At 33.8% G+C, this 21900-nt stretch overlaps 1 protein-coding gene across 10 annotated transcripts in view; it reads right to left on the bottom strand.

Moving 5' to 3' along the window:
• Positions 1–622: 622 nt before the first annotated feature.
• The window catches only part of LOC145689900 (pre-mRNA-splicing factor 38B), a 47330-nt gene continuing 26052 nt past the window's right edge, over positions 623–21900 (bottom strand). For 4 of the 10 annotated variants that reach the window (XM_081764214.1, XM_081764215.1, XM_081764216.1 and 1 more), the window contains exons 9-10: positions 16492–16593; positions 623–13752 (exon numbers count right to left, since the gene is read on the bottom strand). In XM_081764214.1, coding sequence (XP_081620340.1) covers positions 13731–13752; positions 16492–16593 — 124 coding nt within the window. In that variant the 3' untranslated portion in view covers positions 623–13730. Of the gene's footprint in view, positions 13753–16491; positions 16594–18271; positions 18430–21900 lie in introns of those variants that run through there. The other 6 variants (XM_081764218.1, XM_081764217.1, XM_081764220.1 and 3 more) reach the window with 4 other exon arrangements.

The raw sequence follows: 21900 nt of genomic DNA, 5'->3' as shown, positions 1-21900 counted from the left end.
CGTATTTTAACAAAATCAATATAGAAAATCTAGAGCAGCGAATTTAGATTAAATTTTGCATGAAAATAGATACATGGGAGGGAGAAGCTTTAACTCTGCTACAACATGTTTATGGTGAACATAACTTCACAAAATAGCACGTTTTAGAATAGCGTAGGGCTTAAAGAAGGAGGGGAAGGAAACTACGAGAACAGATAAAGCGGGTAGCCAAAAACGCAAAGGTGGACCATGTGAAATGAAGGATTGAGTGTGGGAATAATCACAGAGGAAAAATAAAACATGACCCAGAACCATAATGATGCATATTCCAACGTGTCTTGCGAACAAGAAAGATTTCCGCATGTTAGTACCCCGAATATAGACATAAGTATTTGCACATTCCTGTTCCAGAAACCCATTCCAAAACTCGAGCAACTACTTTATTCCCCTGATTTAGCATCATCCGAGCTTTCTCTGTTCCTAAAATTAAAAACTGCCTTAGAAAGTTGAGGATAACATCACGGACATCCAGCGCGCATTGTTTCGGAAAACGAGCTAAAGGGAAGTTTCCGGCAGCGGCACAGGTATCAAGTAAAGTGCGACTCTTCATAAGGGAATAAAGATAAGAGTAATAATTCAATTACAATTTTAAATGTTTTTATTCAATGAAAAAAAAAAAGATGACACGTATTTTTTGTAATGCAGCTATGATGTGGAAAACATCTACTCATACAAGGTAGTAGATCTTTCAGATATGCACAATGAGGTTTTCAGTGATACTAGTTCGTGAAAATACAAATTAAAAAACAAGAATTGGATTATCCAGTAAGGATTGATAACGTACATATTAACACAAATAACCGCTTACATAATTAGTTTTAATCTATAAAAATAGATGGAAATTAATTTTTTTGTTAACAGTGGTTCAAAACAGTGTTTCAGTGTAGGGATATAATTAAATGCCTTTCTTGGAAATGTACACGCAAAACATATCAATGCTGAGCCTTACTCACTCACAGTATTCTCAGGCAAAAACGAAAATATTTTTATATAACGCATATATTACTTTACCTTTTTTGCGTTTGGTTCTCCTTTACCAATATTTACGGCCTGTAATGGTACTGAAGCTTTACGTTAGGGTATATTAAGTGATTCTGAACTGCTAATTGGACTCACCTTTTTTAGCAGTTCATGATTATCTTCTAAGATATTATCCCTCAATCTGTCGTCCGCGAGATATTGAAAAGAAATCCGCAAAACATTTTACTTCCGGAAAATACCTAAGATATTTGTAATGTATATACATTATCTAGGTTTAAGAATAGAATCCAAAAAGATAAAGGAAATAATAATATTACCAATATATCGCATTAGGTGAATGTTGAATTCGTAATATTAAGATCTAAATTAGTATGATCTTTTTTAATATCTCATTTATAACTATTACACTGAATCCATGACACACTTCGTTTTGTAAAACTGTAATTTATCATTTCATTTTTATTAATTCTTATTTTTTAATTTAATTTAATTTATTTTTTTATTCCTTGGGGCTCGAGGACAACTAACAGTCGTTACAAGGATCCCGTGACATCAGAAAGATTGGGAAATGCTGTTCTAATATATTTATTTTCTGATGAAGGACTAGCATTATAAATGAAATGAAATTTTACGTCCCACGGTTATGCCGGCTAGGTTAAAGGAGACGGTGATAATGAGAACTGAATGAAATGGTAGAATGAAGAAAGTGGAGAACCCCGAGAAAACCCACGCACACGGTGTTTGTCCACCACAAGATTTGCATTATCATTGGAACCCAACATTATTGGTAAAGGCGAGCAAACGCACAAAAGGTAAAGTATATTATATTTATTATATATATAAAAAAAAAAAATCGGGTACGTATCATCAAAATGAAAACGTTATACCGTAACAACAGTTATTTACTCTTACGTACTATATTTACTCGTACATTAGTTGCAAAGTAGCAAAACTTGGACATACATCTTACAGAATGCTTGTAATGTAATAATGGGCAGAGAACACAACTAGTTTCGCACGTAGATAAATAATTCTCGTTGATGGAGCAGAATGTTTTGTTGCGGACTAACGCGTTATATTTATTAAGCTATTAAGCATTAAACAAGCTTTTACTGTCTTTCATGCAGAAACGATAATTCTGAAGTGGTTACGAACTGAACCACTGATATATACAAGTACATATAACAGGCAAATCAAGACGGGATACAATAATTAAAGAACTTCATACATTCTGTTTTATTTTTCCTTGAAAGCGTATATGACAAGAGAGCAGCCGATTGGTTGGAATTAAAAGAAAACTTAACCGATGTTTAAAAAATAAAACTACTCTCTGAGGAAATTTTCATCGTACTTTATAGTTATTTATTCCGCTAGTTCACTATTGAGAGTTCTATGTATTAACAAACAAACTAGAGAAAAGATTGTCGGATACAAATAACCGATAAAATACACAACGATGTAAATTTCAACGATTTACATAATTACGAGCAAGTATCAGCAAATGATAACACATTGAGGTGAGGCCTTTAACATTTTGTCCCCGGGAAAAGAATCTATAGTATTTTTTTTTTTTTTTTTTTAAATCTTTAGCACAGCCAATTTTTGTTTGTTACCTCCTATCAGAAAAATAATTTACTTTTAATGTTTTTGCGGCAATAAAGATTACCTAATTTACTTTTAATGTTTTTGCGGCAATAAAGATTACCATGTTCGCAATCTGTGAAAACCCGTTATCTACCTGTTGAACTCAGGAAGTCCGTTAGTATCGATTGTGACATCGTTAAGAGCCGAGCACTGAAATTTCTGCACTATGTCGTGATAGGTTCGGAAGGCAAAGAAGGGTTCGTGAAAGAAATGAACAGTCTAAACGTATTTTGTACAAGAGGGAAACCCGATCTTCCCCCCTTCCCAGAGGAATATCATAGATATTAAAATCTGTTTTTTAAATATATCTGTCTTCCGCTAGACTGCTAGCCTTACCGACTGTAAAATGGATGACGACTTCGTTATATTACAACATGGAAATACGAAGTAAAAATCTTTACACGAAATTGTAACATATCACTACGCCCTTTTCAATAACTGTAACATCATTTTTATTTACAATAAAAAGTTTCAAAACAATTCGTTCAAGTTTATTGTAACTTAATATTGAAATTATAAATAAATAAAACTGATGAAGACCTGTTTTGAACCACTTTTTACATGTAAACATTATCAGTAATCCTGACATTTAATATTAATTAATAAATACTGGCAGCAGCAAATTTATTATTACCCGGAGGATGCGTATTGATTATTTATAATACATGTTTCTCGTTATCCTTATAGCAATACAATATATACATTTTTACACAAATTTTGCTACAAGTGATTAACTGAATAACTGGCATTCTTCTCATAAAACACTACCCTCCACGATAATGCTATACTACCAGAATTATTTCTAGATTTACGTTGTCTTTTGAGTGAATTTTGTGCGATTTACAGTTTTTTTTTTTTTTTCATTCTTAATAAGTTTTAAAAGTATAAAGAAGTCACTTACACGACTTTAATCTGTTAACAGATTAAAGTTGCATAAGTGAAAAAAAGAAAGAAAAAAAAAAAAACAATTCTAGTGATCAATGTTTTTAAAATCGATTTGAATGCAACTTTACTAGTTACTGCTGTTATTTTCAAATAATCCAAAATATTTTTAAACCCTAACACACTAAATAGGGTTACTTTCATCAGCCTACCTATCATTTCTCTGTTTTTGAATTCTTATGTAAAACAAACGGTTTTCTAATGATACTGGTAGCAAAGTTGGTGAGACAAAACCAGGGATGAAAGTACTTTAATCAACACGGCGCTAAAATCTAAAAATATACTATTTGATACAGTTTGTAACAATTGTCATTTTACATTGTTTAATTTCATGGGATTAAAAGAAAAGGAGTGCCAAATGAACTTTCGATTGCACTATACATCGATAGTTATTTTTTTTTCTTGTCTCGAAGAAATAGAATATGATGTTGATGTTTCATATACTGTAGTATCTAAAAGAAATAAATAAACGATTACATTTCTGAACATAATTACATTTAATAGATGCACTACAATATCTTATTTTTTAAAAAAAATGTTCAGGGTGACCTAATAAAATCTTCACATTTTGAAAGCTATTTTTTTTTTAAACAGCATTGAAGGTAGAAATGTATTTATTCAAATATATAAAATGCTATTGAAAACAGTTTGTAATTACTTTGTTCTGATAACAATTACTGTTCTGTTGAAATGACACAACCATTGACAATACAATTACTGTCAGAATATCCCCTTTAAAAAAATCCACTTTTTGATCGGATATAGCGCTGTCAGTAGAGGGGCGAGAGGAGTGGGGATCGTCGCCTCCACTCACCACTTTCCTGCCGTTTTTAGTCATCATTATGATTTGGTTAGAGCTCATATGTTCGCATACGCAATCGAAATGTTATTCAAGAGCAACAATTCTCTGATTACCTGCTGAGAATTTTTCGCTTAAAGTTTGCTATTCCACGTAATAAAAATGTTCCTGATCAAAGACTATTTTGCAGTGGGTCCAGAATTTTCGAAGAACGGGCTCAGCGTTGGAAAATAAAATTATGTGGGCGACCCAGAAGTGCTTGTACACTCATGTCCAAAATGATTGTCGCATATCTATAACTGTCTTCTTATAAGAATATAATTTGATAATGATTTTGCAGGGAACTTTTAATACTAATACTATGTGTATAATCGGGAAATGTATATTTGTGCTAAATTTCATAGGAAAAGAATTATAAATACGAAAATTAGAATGAGTAAAACAAAATGTTGCTAAATAGACACGAAAGTTTTATTTTCGTTTTATTGTTCTTATTTACTGCTCTTTTGACATGAAATTTGCCACATACATGTCTTTGCCGATTATACACATACTAACACTATAAGTACCGGGCGAATTTGTTATCAAATTATATTCCTACAACAACATATTTATAGACATGCCACAATAACTTTGGACATGAGTGTATGTCTGAGACTATGGAGGCAATGAGACAGTCGTATTTTACAGTCCGCCAAAACGATCTGTAAGGAAGCATGCTGCAGCTGTTGAACTTCCTATATTTCTGAATGGACAACTTTCTATCTGCAATACTTTTTGTTTTATGAACCTTGAAATGTGGTAGGTTTTTATTAGGTCACTCTGTATATTAACGGTTTTGCTCATAAATGTTTAAAATTACGAGCATCAAACATACAAAAACATGCTATGTATAGCTCTTAACATTTTATAGTAGTATTACATCTGATGTATAAAATGATAGTCATATCCTCCATTTATCATCGATGGTACTACATCTGTTTTCTTCAGTATTATCACATATTACTGGCTGAACTAAAACAAGTCTGGGTCAATACTTCATTTATAGAAAAAACGTTTGGTATTACAACATAAGCATTGTTTATACTAGTACTGTTAATATCCGAATAATTTCGAATATTCGATTAACAGAAGAAAAAATTCGAACAATTATTCGAATACGGAATAATTTTACCACCACTAGTTTATACCATAGTATTGTAAATGAAAGAACCTGGACATACACAGATATATATATATGTATGTTAAAAGTCTAAATTTAACAAGGAGCGTTCAATATATACATTTCTCTTTTGGCTATTTTATACTAACGTGGCAAACTTTCAAATGGTGTCAGAAGCATTTACCACGTGATCTACGATACTGACATGGAAATCGCGCAATATAAATCAGTAGCCTCATTTTTTTTAGTGAAAATACGACGGAAGTGGTACTTTACTCATAGTGCTGGACAAGCAAACTGGTTTATTTTAAATTAATACAAATTACACATTCAGAGACTACGTAATTCCATTTTTCACATAAAATTGCATCTAAAATCTTTAGATTTTGGATGCTTTCTGATAATCGTGTCATTTTACAGCGAAAGAGAACAGACATTAGACAAACATCTATAATACTTAACTTTTTTTTCAATCAACAGTAGATTTCCTCGCTGTACGTCAAAAAAATTGAGCGAATATTTAAATATTACGTTGTTTAGATTGTGAAGTGTAGTTTTAATTATTTAAAAAAAAAAAATAATAAATAATTTAATATTTGGAGCTCTAACATCAATACATTACCAGAAGAATTTTATAAGAAAAATAGGTACCTCTCATTTTGTGTTTAATCCTAATGTGAATATTAGGTAATAGGCTATGAAGGTATTCTGAATACTCCAATTCTGACAAAAATCAAACTTTGAACTAAGTTTCAGAAAAGAAGTCGAGAGTTGTACTCAATCTGAGCCAATAGTCTGTAAGGAGTACTTTTCAAACTGAAAACGCTTAATTTTCACTTTAAGCTCGTATGTTCGGTATCCAGAATGTAATTTTTAGAACTGCCCTCACACTAGAAGACAAGCTTATCATCATCATAAGTTCCTTTCGACACAGCTTTTTGATCAGGTAGTCTGACAACTGTTTCAATTGCCCCAAAACTCGCACTAATGTGGACTGAAGGGTGACTGAGTTCGTAAAAATGCCGATTATCGTGAATGAGTTAAGAAAGAATACGTAAACGAGTGTTTCCTCAGAAAATACAGCACCGTATTTGTATGTATAGGTTGCTTCAGAATGCAACAGAGAAATAAACTGCCCAATTATGTTTAAACAAAGAAAAACTACACATACATACTTCATGAAGGCATAGAGCCTTTACTATACGTGAAAATGAAAATTAATGAATACACACTGTACACTAATTTACCTGATAAGACAGGCCTCAGAAAAATACTTTATGACGGCATAACGCTGTTTATAATGAAAATTAACTAGCCGACTTCGAAGAAACTAGCTGTTTTCGCCTTGCCAGGGTGTGACCCAGTTTTCGGGATTCTACTGTATTTAGTTCGTCACTTGAGTTGTATTTATGCTTTCTTAACCCTTAACGCACCAAGCCTAAATCGTCAACGTTGTTTACCAAGCTGGGGGCTTCTGGGGATTCCAAATATTATTTTAACTTCTCAACTTATTTTTTTGTACTTTTGTAACGAACGTATCATTGATCTAATTATGTAGCAGATATCCCAAAAGGATGGAGGGCACATATAAAAATCGAGAATAAATTGGTTCTTATTGCTGCAGCAGTATCACCAAATATCACCCTCTGAGGTCCCTAGAGGACCCCACTTGGTGTGTTAAGGGTTAACACAACAAACCCAGAGTCACATTAATAATAATAATAATAATAAATCCACATTTTCAATGCCTATTAAGTATTTAACACTTCAATAGATACTGGTGACTAAATGTTCTAAAACTTTAGTATAGGTACTACCTACGTATGTACAATGTTTCTCATTTCAGCCGCACACAGTGCAGACGCTGTTAAACGCCAGATTGACACCAAATAGTGGGGAAAAAAAAAATGTTGTTCCCATATGCAGTTCAATGGAAACAATGTTTCTTACAAGCATGAAGTTTCGCCAACTTGAAAGAAATGGAAAGAACTTCTCAAATCTCTTTCGAATAGACTATGGATAGGGACCCATTAGGTAAGCTTAAGCCCGTTTTTAAACATTAAGACACAGGGAGGCAAATTAAATGAATCGAGATTGAAGTGTGATAAGTTCACGACAGAGACATTTAACGATCTATACTGAAAACTGTATTTGGAAACTTATTGACAATAATATGTTGAATTTTCTGTAGTTTCCTATATACTAATTTTAATGGTTCTTGCTTTTATTTTGAACACTAAAGACACACTATGCCGTGTCGATTTTTTGTGTTGTTTTCCTTTTATCAATAACAGAATACGAACAAATAAAAGAAGGAATCACATTTTTTTTTTTTTGGGGGGGGGGGGAGGGAAATGCAAAAGCATGAAATACCTAAATACAGGCCTCGGTAAGCGTCTTTATTTTTATAATTCCATCATGTGTTAATTGCATACTCCAGAATTTTATTTATTTATTTTGACTTCTTCGAAACATTAACAGTTGATTTTATCTGAATTACCAATATAGTTTTCTGCCATATAATTCAAGTTACTTTTCCAACAACTAGTTAACTTGTCTATTAGTATTAGTAGTGCAATCATAATTTTTGTTTACAATAAGGATACAACTAATATTTGATGTTAATTAGATTTTTTTGGTATTAGTATTACTTTATTTTTATTTTCACATATTTAGTAATCACTCTTATATGCATCTAAAATATCGACAATCTTTATTGAAACCTTTGGACTAACAGTCTATAACACTTTTGAAGTATAAAATACAACAGAGACATATGAACAAAATGTCGCATTTCCCAATGAACAATTTTCTTATTGATCGCTCCTTGCATTGAATCAACTCACACATACACACACAAAATTACATACACTAACAAACACGCTACACAACAGCAATAACTACATACACCTATATGTATGTCTGCAAACCCTGATTCAATATTTTAACAGATTCTTATTATGTTCTTTTAATATCCAGCAATAAACGAACTTTATTTCTTTGTTATGTACCCTTGTTGAAAGAAAAAAAAAAACATATGTGAGGTATTCTGGTTTACAATGAGGTTATATAGAGCGCCCTGCACATATATGTATGTATATATTGTATATTCTAGCTTTTATGACAGTGATATGGATCAGAACTTCTGAAAATAAAACTTACAATTATCTTAAAGAAAAAAATATAACTATTTTCAAGTAGTATGTCAAGCAAAAATTATCAACTACTAGAGTATGTGAAATTTGAAAGATTTGATTTGCCGCGAAAATTTCAGAGCTGTCTGGTACATGCTGTATTTTCGTGCACATTGTCGTGAAAGGAATTTCAAACTGTTCCAGTTTACTTTCTTTCCCTTTGTTTGAGGGATATTCCTCTAGGCGAGAACTGTGTCAACTATATTACTAGATTGTTATAATTTACAGCAAGAATTAGTTTGAAATCTCTTTCACGTATGTATTATTTATTACATAAAATATAAGTTTGCTTATTTGGGCAAACCAACATCAATAAACTGGTATCAGCATACGTATTCATATTGCTAAAATACAAAATCACACACACACACACACCAAAAAAAAGCACTGAAAGTCTTTTCATACAACAGAGTCTAACATGGTTACCTGTTAACCAACATCATTGCTTACACAACAGTAGTAGTAAGAAGGCTACTGGATTAGGATACACACATACTCTAGAAGAGGCTGCAACGTGGTTTGGAGGGAAATACTTAAGTCAAATTAAATCTCGCCTATTCTAAACTAACGTCATATTTAGTGTCTCTGGCCATACTTTCCTCCAACGCTGGAAAGAAAATGGATCGCATCGTATAAAGCTGACAACCAAACAGCTTTACTTAACAATATGTGACGTTGTACCCAATAATTGACAATTGCAGAAGTACGACTATACTTAAACGTCAACGATACAAAATGTACCGCCTGATATCTTCATCCCTTTAAACTTGCTTACCCGTCAGCTCTTTTTCAAAACTGCAATTCACCAGAGGCGTAGCAAGGCCGGCACGATGAACTTTAAGAGGCAGCAAAAGAAGTAACTTCTTAATCAGAAATATCGTTAATTTTACAGAATAACTGCGGGATATTAAACTAAAGATTCCATTTAGTTTTTCGAGATTTAACATTCTGTTTTCATTATTTACTTGGACTTGAAGATAATGCTACTTCTTGGTACTTGAAGATTTTACATGAAATGATTTGCATAAGGGTATATTTTAGTCTTCGACACTCTTTAGTACAATACATATACTTTTTTTTTTTTTTTTTTTTTTTTTTCTATCAAGCAATCATGGATATTGAATTGATTTTTTGAGTCTCGTAAATTCTGTCTAAACCAATACAAATATGTACATAGCGCTGGCGTATTCACGAACCAGTACTAGATCTTTTACCGAAACTTGATCTCGTTCATAAAGCTCGGATCACGCACGGTGGCCAGCCTCCAACTTTGACCTGTCGGCTACAAGTAACACAATATTTGGAGATCAAAGTGTGCAAAATTTTATATGCTGTATAAAATGAATAACAGCAAAGACTGCAAAACTGCAGAACAACAAGTGGCAGGAAGCTTGAATATATATCCAATGTGCATTGTGTTTCTACGGAGGTGATTTACCAAGTGGTGTTCAGAACTGATTGTTGCGTTTTCACGTTCACCTTCATATCTCAGCTCAAATGTATGACAGAACTTACAATATAACTACGTAAAATGATTCCTTAAAATCTGAGACTCAAATGTATACACATATTGTAGTACGTTTTAATAACCACAATTATCTACTGACGTGATTTGCTGAGTCATTTCAGCATCATGCAGCAACTTCAACTCAATCTGAAATTACACTATTTCTCTCATTTTCAGACCTTCGTTTGCTTCCAACTTAACATTTGACGTATATTCCATTATTTTAGGGCCAAATAACAACCTGGGAAAATTTTTGCAGAGAGGGTGCACTTGAGCAAGATACTTTTCTAATGACAAATGAAACTAGTAACATTACAGTTACCTGACGGTAAGTTTACCTAGTAATTAAAGTGATATTTAAAATACGAACTGAGTACAAGATACAAACAAAAGAATAAATCTGAGATGCATACAATTTCGTGATTAAGACATTGATACTAATGTTAAAACACAAAAATTGGCTTGAAAACAGATTGAATTTGATAGAATACTATAGCTACCAAGGGAAAACAACACCAAGATGTATTCAACAAAGCTTAAAATCACTATCGATTTACATCTTTGACAAAATATTACCATTACTAATTTTCTTGGAAAAAGAAATGAAATGAAAAAGACAGAGAGAGAATAACCTAACTTGAACAACATTCACGCAATATACAAATGTAATCAAACATTTACAGTTTTTTTTTATCTACCATGTTAATACACACAATAATATGCAATATTGTGACGAATATAGGTATTATGCAATTTTGGATTATTATACACATTAATACATACACATGCTGTAGTTAACAACACTATTTTGTCACTGCAAATGAACAAGCAAGTTTTAAGTACCTCATCTCATTCTGTTCCACATAAACTTGAACATAATGGGAGTAGATGTAACAGGCACATTATGCAAATATTGTTTTCTGTAGCTCTTTTTTTATGTATGGTACGATCTTACTGTGATGTATAACAAATTAAACTGGGTTTCATATACGGGGACAATGTACCTGCCTTCATGCGTCTTAAAAGTCCTAGTAATGTAAATTTATTGGAGAAAACTTAGCAATTACATTATGAATCACACATTAGAAATACAAGACATGTAATTTTCTGAGTTTTAATTTAAGAGTCTGAGATACTAAAAATAATAAAAAATTTACCATGTTTCTTTTACTTAATTTTCGTAAGTGAAAGGAGATAATGAAATGCAACTTACCATAATCATAGACAATGCTATTCTAAAACAGAAAATATGAACGTGAAGAATTCTTAGTGTTGTCATCCATAGAAATTACAGTGTCGCCAAAATAACATTTCCCCCGAAATCTAAGTTAAGACAGCAACTAGACGAACGAACTCAACTGCATCTGATTACGTATCATGTTGCCTTGGAAAATTCTGTCAACTACTTTTTAAATAATAGTTGTATTTAGTTTGTAATAAACAAAATAGTTTTAACATACAGTTATTAAAATTAAATAATAACGTTATTTAACAAGTAGTTTACAGGATTCCAAAACAACACGATACGTAATCAAATGCAGTTGAGTTCGTTCCTCTAATCGCTGCCTTAACTTAGATTTTGGAGGAAATGTTATTTTGGCAACACTGTAATTTCTATGGATGACGACAGTGAAAATGTTTCAGGTTCATATTTTCTGTTGTACAATAACATTATCTATGATTGTTGTAAGTTGCATTTCATTATCCCCTTTCACTTATAAAAACAAGCAAAAGAAAAATGGTAAATTTTGTATTCGTTTTACTGTCAAGCTCTTAATTATTAGTTTTGAACACTTAAAAATGTTGAACCGAAAGATTACATAATCTCCCATACCTTAAAAAAGGCAGAACATTTTTTTTCTAAATTTCATTTTCGTATTCGCTCAATGTGACTTGCTGAACAAACAAAAAAGCCTCAGTCAGAATAGTCAATTCTAGATTAATTTTTGATGTATTTGGAAGCTGCTTCCAGGCAGTAAATTCAACCAATAAATAACTAAAAAAGCAATTTTCTCGCTTCGAGTTAGCTATGAACCTCCTATGATAGGCAAGTATTCTTCGGATAATAAACAGCATTACATTCGCCATAAAAGTTTTTTGAGTAGCAAAATTAAGTTAATATAATGTGCATCATTGAATAAACGAAAAACTAAAAATTTACACATCTATAGAAGCTTCGTTTACTTTTCGAAACATATGTTCCTACTAGTGAAGAATACTGTAGATTTTACTTACCTATCCCTCAAATTCTTTTTTTAATTTTAGTAATGTAATTTGTAGAAAAAAAAAAGCGTTAGCAGTTTCTTTGAGGTATGTGGTGAACAATGTCTTTGGATTCAACTAACGTCTGAGCACGACTGGCGAATGGTTACAATAAAGTACTTAAAATTTCATTCCAGAAAATAAACCGTTAAGTTAGGTAATTTATTTATAGTTTTTTAATTTATTCATTGAGTAAATTTAATTTAGGCCATAAAAAATATACTTAGAAAAATTAAACCGATGCAGCCTATATGAGAGAGGAAAATCTGTTCACGTCGTACTTTCAAATCAAATTTGGAAACTTCTTTTTACAAAATGCTGGAAACAGAAGTTTGTTAAGTACTGTACTCTTAAGTAAGATAAAATTTACATTCAAGTTCCAATATGTCTTGATGAGTACAGAAAATACAATAATGTACTAGAATTAAAAAAATTTCAAGCATACACTGCACTTCGTAACAATGATAGTAAGTTTCAGGAATTGATATCGAAATAAATATATGTATGGAAGATAATGAACAAACTTTGGTACTAAAACATTCGATACCATATTTAATCAACTGAGTTTTTAAATTTATAATTAATGTTATATGTTATTTGGTGGCAACAATATTATGCTAAGCATTACTACCAGAATATATGGAATAAACCAGTGCTATTATTCCTTTGCAGCCTGTAGAAATTAGAAGAAATACCCAATTAGAATTATAAGAAACATGAGGTACATCTGTATTGTTAAATTTAGCGTTCCTGAGTCTGGTAGTTCTTAATATAACACGATACTTGAGGTTACGGGATTACACAACATGGACGGAAATCGTTTTTATATAATATTTATGTACCTTGACCGAAAGACTTTCGAGAATTACGTTTCTGTTAACAGAAAAACGGAAAAGAATGTAGAAACAAAGTTTTACATTTATTATTAAACAAGAATATAGTCCATTATTATTTAATAACAATTCACCTGCTTGAAAATACCTGATTTAAACACAGAAATTGATCCTTACTGGAATATCCATCATTCCTTCTTCACACTTCAATCATCAATCTTCTATGAGCATTCATCAGCTGACTGTCCTTTCAAGGATCACTCACTACAGATAGTTTGTCTCAACTACTTAACACAAACAATGTTCTCGTTCAACGAACTGTTTTCATTAATTACTCCTAAGTCAATGACACCAAATCACCTTATTTTCAACTTCTGCTGTGAGAGTGCCTGGAAGAAGAACACAGTTTTCACACATCATAATAATGTAATAACTAAACTTCGGATTTTAGAGCAAATGCCTATTATTTTTCTTTTCACAGTACGGCAATAAAACTTTGGATCTTTACGAGTTATGAAAATTTAGGCCTGTTTGAAACAATGTTTTAGTGACCTAAAATCTTCTAAAAGAGGTGTTAGCGCTCATTTTTGCCCTTTTCATCCTTTAAATAATCTAAAACAAGAAAACAGCATTTTTCCAGGTATTTTCTTAACAATTAAAAAATAAACAAATATTTTATTTACAGAATAGCTTTTGTGAAAGCTTTATAGCAAATGCGATATAAAATGATGCATCTCATTTCAAAGTAAATAACCTCATTTCAAACATGAAGAAAACCTTCTACAAAGCTGCATCCAGAATTGCCTTTTTCAGGGAAAAACTCTCCGACATCCCCCTTCCTCCACAAGCTGTTTTAACACGCTGAGGAACAGCTCTGTACTACGCTGAAAACTTGGATGCTATTGCACTTGTTGTTGAAGAACTTCCTGGTGAGGGCAGCAGTGCGTGTCTCACAGCTTTGAAGGACGCAGTAGTAAAGAGAGATCTTGTGTACATAAAGGCAAAATTTTCATTTTTGTTGGTAACAATTGCTAAATGGGAAGGTAAGGAGAGAACACTTGTTAAGCAGGTGACAGTGGTAAAGAACACTTCCAAAAGCTACAGGAAATGTTGAGGAAAAAGTGAAGTGTAAATGGGAAACTATGATTGAGGAAAACCGAGGATTTGATGTGTTGGATTGCAACGGCAAGAGCCTTGACGGGGGAGAACGAGATGAAGAAGTACTTTTATCAATTGGAAGTAAATTCAAATATGCACCTATAATATTGGTTTCAGTTGAGAAATCATTCTCTGCAGCGAAAATGATTTTAATAGACAAAAGACACAGACTGACTGTAGAAAACTTGGAAAGACTTTTGGTCATTTACTGTTCCGTGAACTATGAATAAAATCTTAGTATTGTGATATGCATATGTATTGTTGAAAGACACAAATAAAGATGTTAGAGAAATTTACGGTTGAAATTTAGAGCCTATTTTAGACGCCTAAAACGTAAGTTTTTCGTGCGTAAAATTCCGAAGTCTACTGATGAAATATTTGGCGGAAGCATCTATAGTCTTATTTATTTATTTTTAAAAAATTGTGTGATACTACAGCATATTCACTATTTTCTATTAGGTAGTACGTTTTCTATTTCCGCTTCAGGATTCTTTTGTTCCATTCACCTACAAATAATTGTCAAAACAATGGAAATATTCAACATTCGTTCAATGAGGCTGTCTTGCAATTAATCCTGTTGTGAGTAAGTGAGGAAGATGATACGGAACTGTGTACAATAGGTAGGACGTTAGTGGTACAAAATTAAAGACCTCTCCGAGCTTCAAAGAGATCAAATTGAAGATCCACGGTACCGGCTGGCCGGTATTTTTTTATCAGCCTTAATTATATATTTCAAGGTTTAAAATACAATTACTTTTTATCTGTTTTAAGGATTGTGAGCAGGTGTCGGTAATTTTAGTTTTCTGAGTTGGCAACCCTAGTTAGAGGCGCTAACGGCATACGGAAACTTTAAACTTTTTCTATTTGAGTATACCGTTCAACTATTATGCATCAAGGGTAAGAGAAACAAGGAGAAATGACAATGATGGAACGACGAAAGTGGAAGCAATTTGTAAAGCCCTAAGAAAACCCACGTACACGCTGTTTTTCACCACAAAGCCCACCTGGTGAAGCCTCGAATCGAACCAGGGTCTCCCCGCGCCAGAGGCGATGGGTCTACCACTGAGCCACCGCGGCCCCATAGAGAACTCGTGGCAAGACATCATAAGAGAAGAGAAATCGTGGACAGAACCCAAACCTAGATGAAAGGGATCATCATGAACACTGAAAATAAATGCCATGAACAACTGTTAGTCACAACTGATTGCAGAACTCCATCAGATACTGGAAACAACCACCAGCTTACCGCAGAGTAGTTAATGGGGCAGGTGGAATGATAATGAGCACCAGGAGTAACATTTAATTAAGGGAACTTCGGGAGTGACATACGCCTCTCGGGAAGAAGAACGGACTGAATACAGCGTTGTTAAAGGAAGTGTTTATAAAATAATCTACGCAGAGACAGGTGTGAACACACTGTATTGCGGATGCACACACATGTTTAAAGACACCTGGCGCTGCTTGAATGGAAGCGTAAAATTCTCATGTTTTCTTTACGATGAGTGTGTCCCGCCATCTAGTGAGCATATTCTCGAATATCTGTGGGTGTGTCACATATATAACACTTTTATTTGCTGCCTATCCTTATAGGGATTTCATTTTAAAGTTTGGACATACCTTTGCGTAAAATAAAGGTAATTACACGACTAGTGGAAACAGAAACCACCGGAAACCCTAGTCATTTAACCTTTACAAGTAATGGCTCATCATCAAGAGTTTCAAAGGAGAGATAGAAATTGAACAATGACAAATCATGTGTCCCGGTACATGTATTTCAATTCAGTTTTTCGCGGTCCACGCTCCACATTTTACTCTAAAACACTTTCTACTCGCGAGAGAACTATCAGAGATTACGTTGATCAAACACACACACAAACTTGCACACTTTCTTTCTTTATAATATCGGCGGTAGAGTATTATTAACTACTTCGTTCACGAAAGCAGCAGCATGCAAATGCTACAAACCTTACCTGTGTTTATCTTTTTCTTTTTCCCGGTCTCTTTCCCTTCTCTGTCGCTCTTTTTCACGAGCCAATTCGTCTGCAAAATCCCTGGGCGATCTCCTACTATACCTGCAACACACAGTCACATTTACAATCAGTGCAAGATTTTCACTTCAAAGTGCAAATCTTTTTTCTTTGCCTCAATGGGATTTAAAATATTTCCTTTCAATCAAAGAAAAACTAGGCTCTTGAGCTGTCATGTGCTCTATTCATCAATTATTCCCGAGTAATACTAGTCTGGCCTGGTAAGTTTTTAATCTTTTCCTAATTCAGAATACATTTGTTTCTAAAAATAAACTTCTAGTGCAACGAACCTTAGGGTCCCGGGGCCTGCCAGCCGGCTTCTGGTACTCAAACCTTTGAGGTTATGAATGGTCAGCACATCGGTCTTCCTGCCGTTAATACTGGCTTTCTAGACCGGAGTTCGCTACTTCTTTCTTTTAAGTGGCTCCACATCTGTCCTCACAACACTGGGCGGACACCGTAATGCCAACACCATCTGGTGAGAACAAACGGTCATCCATCATCATTCCTCTGACTAGACCGACACTGCTTGACTTGGCTGATCTCACGACAAACGGTATTCCAGTATGGTCTGTGTTGGCAAATTTGTTTCGAGTAACCAAATTACCGTATTTACGCGATTCTAAGACGCTCCTTTTCGTCGGTTTTCCCCCCCTCCAAAATGGTGCGTCTTAGATTTGAGTTATGAAAATTTTGACCAGATTAGATGTAGTTTTGTCAAAAATTGCTAATCCCGTTAGTCACGATTCTGTAAAAAATGTGTATTTTGTGTGTATGAACAGAATGCAGAACTAAAATCGTGCGTTTTACGCGAAATAAAAATCCTTTAAAATTAGCCCGCAAACCAGTGGCAAACGAAAAAGATGAATCATTCTTGTGAATTTACGACAGCGGAGATTGTTCCTTCCCCTCCCACATACCGTGGCTGGTGTCTTCCTCTGTTTGAAGAGCACAAACAAGTGAGTCACACATTTTGAAGTACGACAATTGATAACAAAATAAGGAGTTTACAAATGCTGCAAATCAGGAAGTTGGAGGTTTTGTCCCCAATTTTTCCTTCAAAAATTGGGGGTGCGTCTTACATTTGAGGAAGTCTTAGATTCGCGTAAATACGGTATTTCAATATGGCACTGGAAAGCAACTTCAAATGGACACACGTAGGTTGTTTGACGTTAGTTTCAACTGTTACTTTTCTAAATTTAACTGCGCTTTGCTGACTTTAATTTTGCTAATGTGCCAAAATTAAAAGTTATCTCACAAAGAGTTCTGACTGGCTAGATGGCGTTAATTTAGTGATGCGTGATTAGGACATCGGCTCTCAACGTCTTATTTACACCTTTTTACATGGCGCTCCTCTTACTACAACCTCATGATGTTAAGCAAGCTCCGAAAATTTTGTGCATGTACCGTGAACCCAATATGTAGGAATATACTCATCAAAGATTCGCGAGGAAATCTTTCAGTTACAGAAAAATGAAAGCTAAAATATAAAAAAACGTATTTTAGGTAAAGTAAGAAAGTTATTCTTGCAGTTTTTGTGCGTGAATGATCACGAATCAGTCATTATCTATACAGCTCATATATAAACAGTCTTTCCTTGAATCACGAAACAATTACACTTCAATCGAACTGTTTCAGTGTGCGCTGACACTTCCGTCGATGATTTGTAAATGTTGCTAAACTTCAGTAGGATGACATTTTAAATTTCAGGAAAACACAAGTCTAGCAAATATTAATAATTTTATTACATTTTTCCTTTACAAGAGATGTTTCTCGACAACATAACATTCTTTATAATTTTCAACTGAATATATCAACCACATAAAAACTAGCTCACTGCGAAGGCTGTCAATCTTATGTTCGGCAGCATATTGATGTCAACTGAAAAGACAAATATTGTATCAACTTTCTACTCTTCACGAATTTCTTTTATTTAGATTCTACAACTGGCCGGAGAATGGTAGGAAATTCATTTTAATTTTTACTTACACGAAGGAGATCAAAATATAATTGTTAAGCCTATAAAAGCATAGATTTTCCAAGACGCGCAGTTCATTACAACTTCGAGAAGTGAGGTGTTTTTCTTTACGTTTTGAAAGGTCCCACAATAAGACATGGCCCTACAGATATGTTTCCAGTTTAGCAATGTTTAGAGTAGTGATTCCCAATCTAGAAAGAAAAAAAAAAAAAAAAAAAGGGGGGGGGGGGCGAGTTACTGACAAATAAACTACATTCCAGGGCGCAAAATTTCTAACTCAGACACACTCACAAATCCAAAAATGATGGTTGTCAGTATCTCTCATGTACAAATTAAGAGACTTCCCCCCCTCCTTCCTCGGCCTTTGGTTCGACAAAGGAAGAGATTACATCAGGGCATAAAATTTCAAAACTAGACAATTCGATTCAGGATAATCAATTTTGAATTTGACAATTCATATACATGTTAAAAAATATCTTACCTTAAGACTTCACGTTTGTGCAACGCGCTCTCTCTGCACTGAAGTACCAGTTATCGATTGCAATTTTCGGATCAAAGTCCTTACGTGAAGGGCTAATGATGGAAATTGTCAGCAAATTATTCAGTGGAATTGCCAGTCTTCAGATGGAAATTGTCAGTCTTCAGTGAATTCCCGTCTCCTTTAGCCTAGCTGACAAAACCGTGGGATGTAAAACTTAAGTATTTCATTTCATTTAATTTCTACAGTGAATTAATGTAGGCAATATTAACTCTATTGAGACTGCTGAAGCCTCTATTATATGAAGCAGTATTCACAGGTAAAACTACACAAAATGTGCCAATTGGAAGCAAATTTGGGAGTCTTGAAATGAAGTTTTCAACTGTAAATCTGTTTCATATTCCGTTTTTTTCTCTCACTCAATTACCATATTTTCGTGCGAAACAAACTACACAGCCCTGTGAGTTTAGGCAAAAACCATTTCTACTGAACACTGGTCGCTAGCTCTAAATTTCTTGTCGCCAGTGCTTACCTGGCGACTGGAAATTTTGCGCCCTGCTACATTTGTAATCTACAAACTTCACTGATGTAGTCCTCAACAGTTTTCCGAAACTATTACACGTAGAACCTTGAAATGTTATATGCACATATACTTGCATCTGAGGCTGTAGATAAGGAGGGTTTTGCAAATAAAACTCTTAAGAAGGGAGGGGGGGGGGGATGATTATTTCACCGTTCTCCAGATCTCCGAAACTATCAGGTAAAAACCTTGAAATTTGGTATAAATATCTTCTTTGCATCCTAGGTTTTATACTGAACGGGAATTTGCGAAATGTGACCGCTAAACGGGGAACAGGAGTTTTCATTCTTTTCTCGTTCACCAAGATCTTCAAAACTATTGAACTCAGAACCATGAAATCGTGTGTATGTTACTCACTTGCACGTATTCAATATCGAAGACTAAGAGGAATGGGACACAGGAACAGAAATGGTTGAAAAATAATATCCACAATTGTACGTGTGGGCATATGCTACTTATGCATACTATGAATGTTGTATCAAAGAGGTGTTAAAACCTCCGTACCGTACAAACTCAAAGTAACTATTGAGTAAGAACCATGGTTCCATTAACAAATAAGCTTGTAAATAATAATAATGTACTACAATGATGCGCAGAAATTTTCTTGGAAATAAACTAGTGAGAATTAATAAAATGAAATCTTTAAGTTTTACGTCCCACGGTTATGCCGGTTAGACTAAAGGAGACGATGATGATAAGAAATTAAGGAAGGAAACAGGAGAACCCTGAAAAACCCACAAGCACGGTGTTTGTCCACAACAAAGTTTACTTGGCGCGAGCTGGGATCCGAAGAACGGACCACATGTAGCAGAGGTGAACGCTCTATCGCTACGCCACCGCGGCCCCTGATGAGAATCTATCTATTAAAATGCTACAATAGCAACAAAAGCGCCTGAGATCCAATCTATAATGATTTCAAAGCTTTGATTTACGGTTATTTGTGATTTCACGTTTAAGAGAAACAAATATTTTAAACTATGTATACTTTAAATAAATTATTTGAGTAGACCTTTTTCATATAAAGTTTATTTTTTTAAATTATTGTTTACAATCTTTGTATTTTAATAAGCCTTTTCCAAACTCAATGCAAATGAATTGTGCTGCCATCTTTGGAGTTCTTTTAAACTATACGTTTGTGGGCGTTTATATGTTTGTGGCCAATCCTTCCGACAATGAGATCTCGGAAACTACAGGCTCTAGAAAGATGACGTTTTCACTGATCGATTGCGAATTTTGTGTGAATTGTTCATTTCTAATTGAATATTTAAAAAGCATGGCCACTATTTCTTTATTACATTTTTACGGGTACACTGGAAGTGTTGAAATTACAAAAAAGAAAAAAACTAAAGCATCATATCCTACATATTATACATTCCAACACATAATTGTATACAGGGGTTGCATACCTCAGGTATTTGTTTCATGGCCAAGTAATAATGAAAAACTAAGGATAACCATTTCTCCATTCTAATAGTAAGTTGAATCTTTACTGTTTGGAGTGTTTTGTCCAATGAACACCATATATCACTGACATTATAATTAATTGTTTGTGTAATGTATTTGCTTATTTCATACTGCATGCAAGAAGAAAGAAAACATTGATCATACGTGAATTAAAAACTCCAACCGGAAAAAGGCTCAAATCTTGCAAATGGCGCGACATTGAAAAAAGTAATCGACAAAATCTCCCCTTTATGGTATCTCTTGCCAATTTTTATCAAGATGTCTTTCACTTGTGTCTGTCAAGGGACATGTACAGATGCGAGGCATAACAAGGAGATTCATGCTCATATGTGAACGATGCGCTGTGTAGAGAGCGCAGGTTCAGCTAGTGTATATATTAAAATGCTAGGTTTATATGTCTGTCTCCAAAGAAAAATTTTTGTATGTTTGTCCCCAATCCTTTCGACAATGAGATCTCAAAAACCACAAGTACTAGAAACGTGCCGTTTTCATGGGTCGATTCTAAATTTTATGCAAATTGTCAAATTCTAATTGAATATTTAAAAAAACATGGCCGTTATTTCTTTATAACAAATTTTAGGGGTACACTGGAAGTGTTCCAATTTTAAAAACGTAAAGCATCATATCCTTCGAGTTATACATTCCAACACCACATAGTTGTATACAAGGGCTATATATATGTATATATATATATTTCAGGCGTTTATTTCATGGACAAATGATAATGAAAAACGAAGGGTAACCATTTCTAAGATGAATCTTTATTGTTTGGAGTGTTTTTCCCAATGGACACCATATATCACTGACATTATATATTGTGTGTGTAATGCATTTGCTTATTACATACTGCAT

This window comes from Thermobia domestica, chromosome 7, assembly GCF_964235325.1.
Source record: "Thermobia domestica chromosome 7, izTheDome1.hap1.1, whole genome shotgun sequence".
Lineage (NCBI taxonomy): Eukaryota > Metazoa > Arthropoda > Insecta > Zygentoma > Lepismatidae > Thermobia > Thermobia domestica.
The sequence above is the reverse complement of the archived record's forward strand: the minus strand, read 5'-3'. Positions and strand labels throughout refer to the sequence as shown.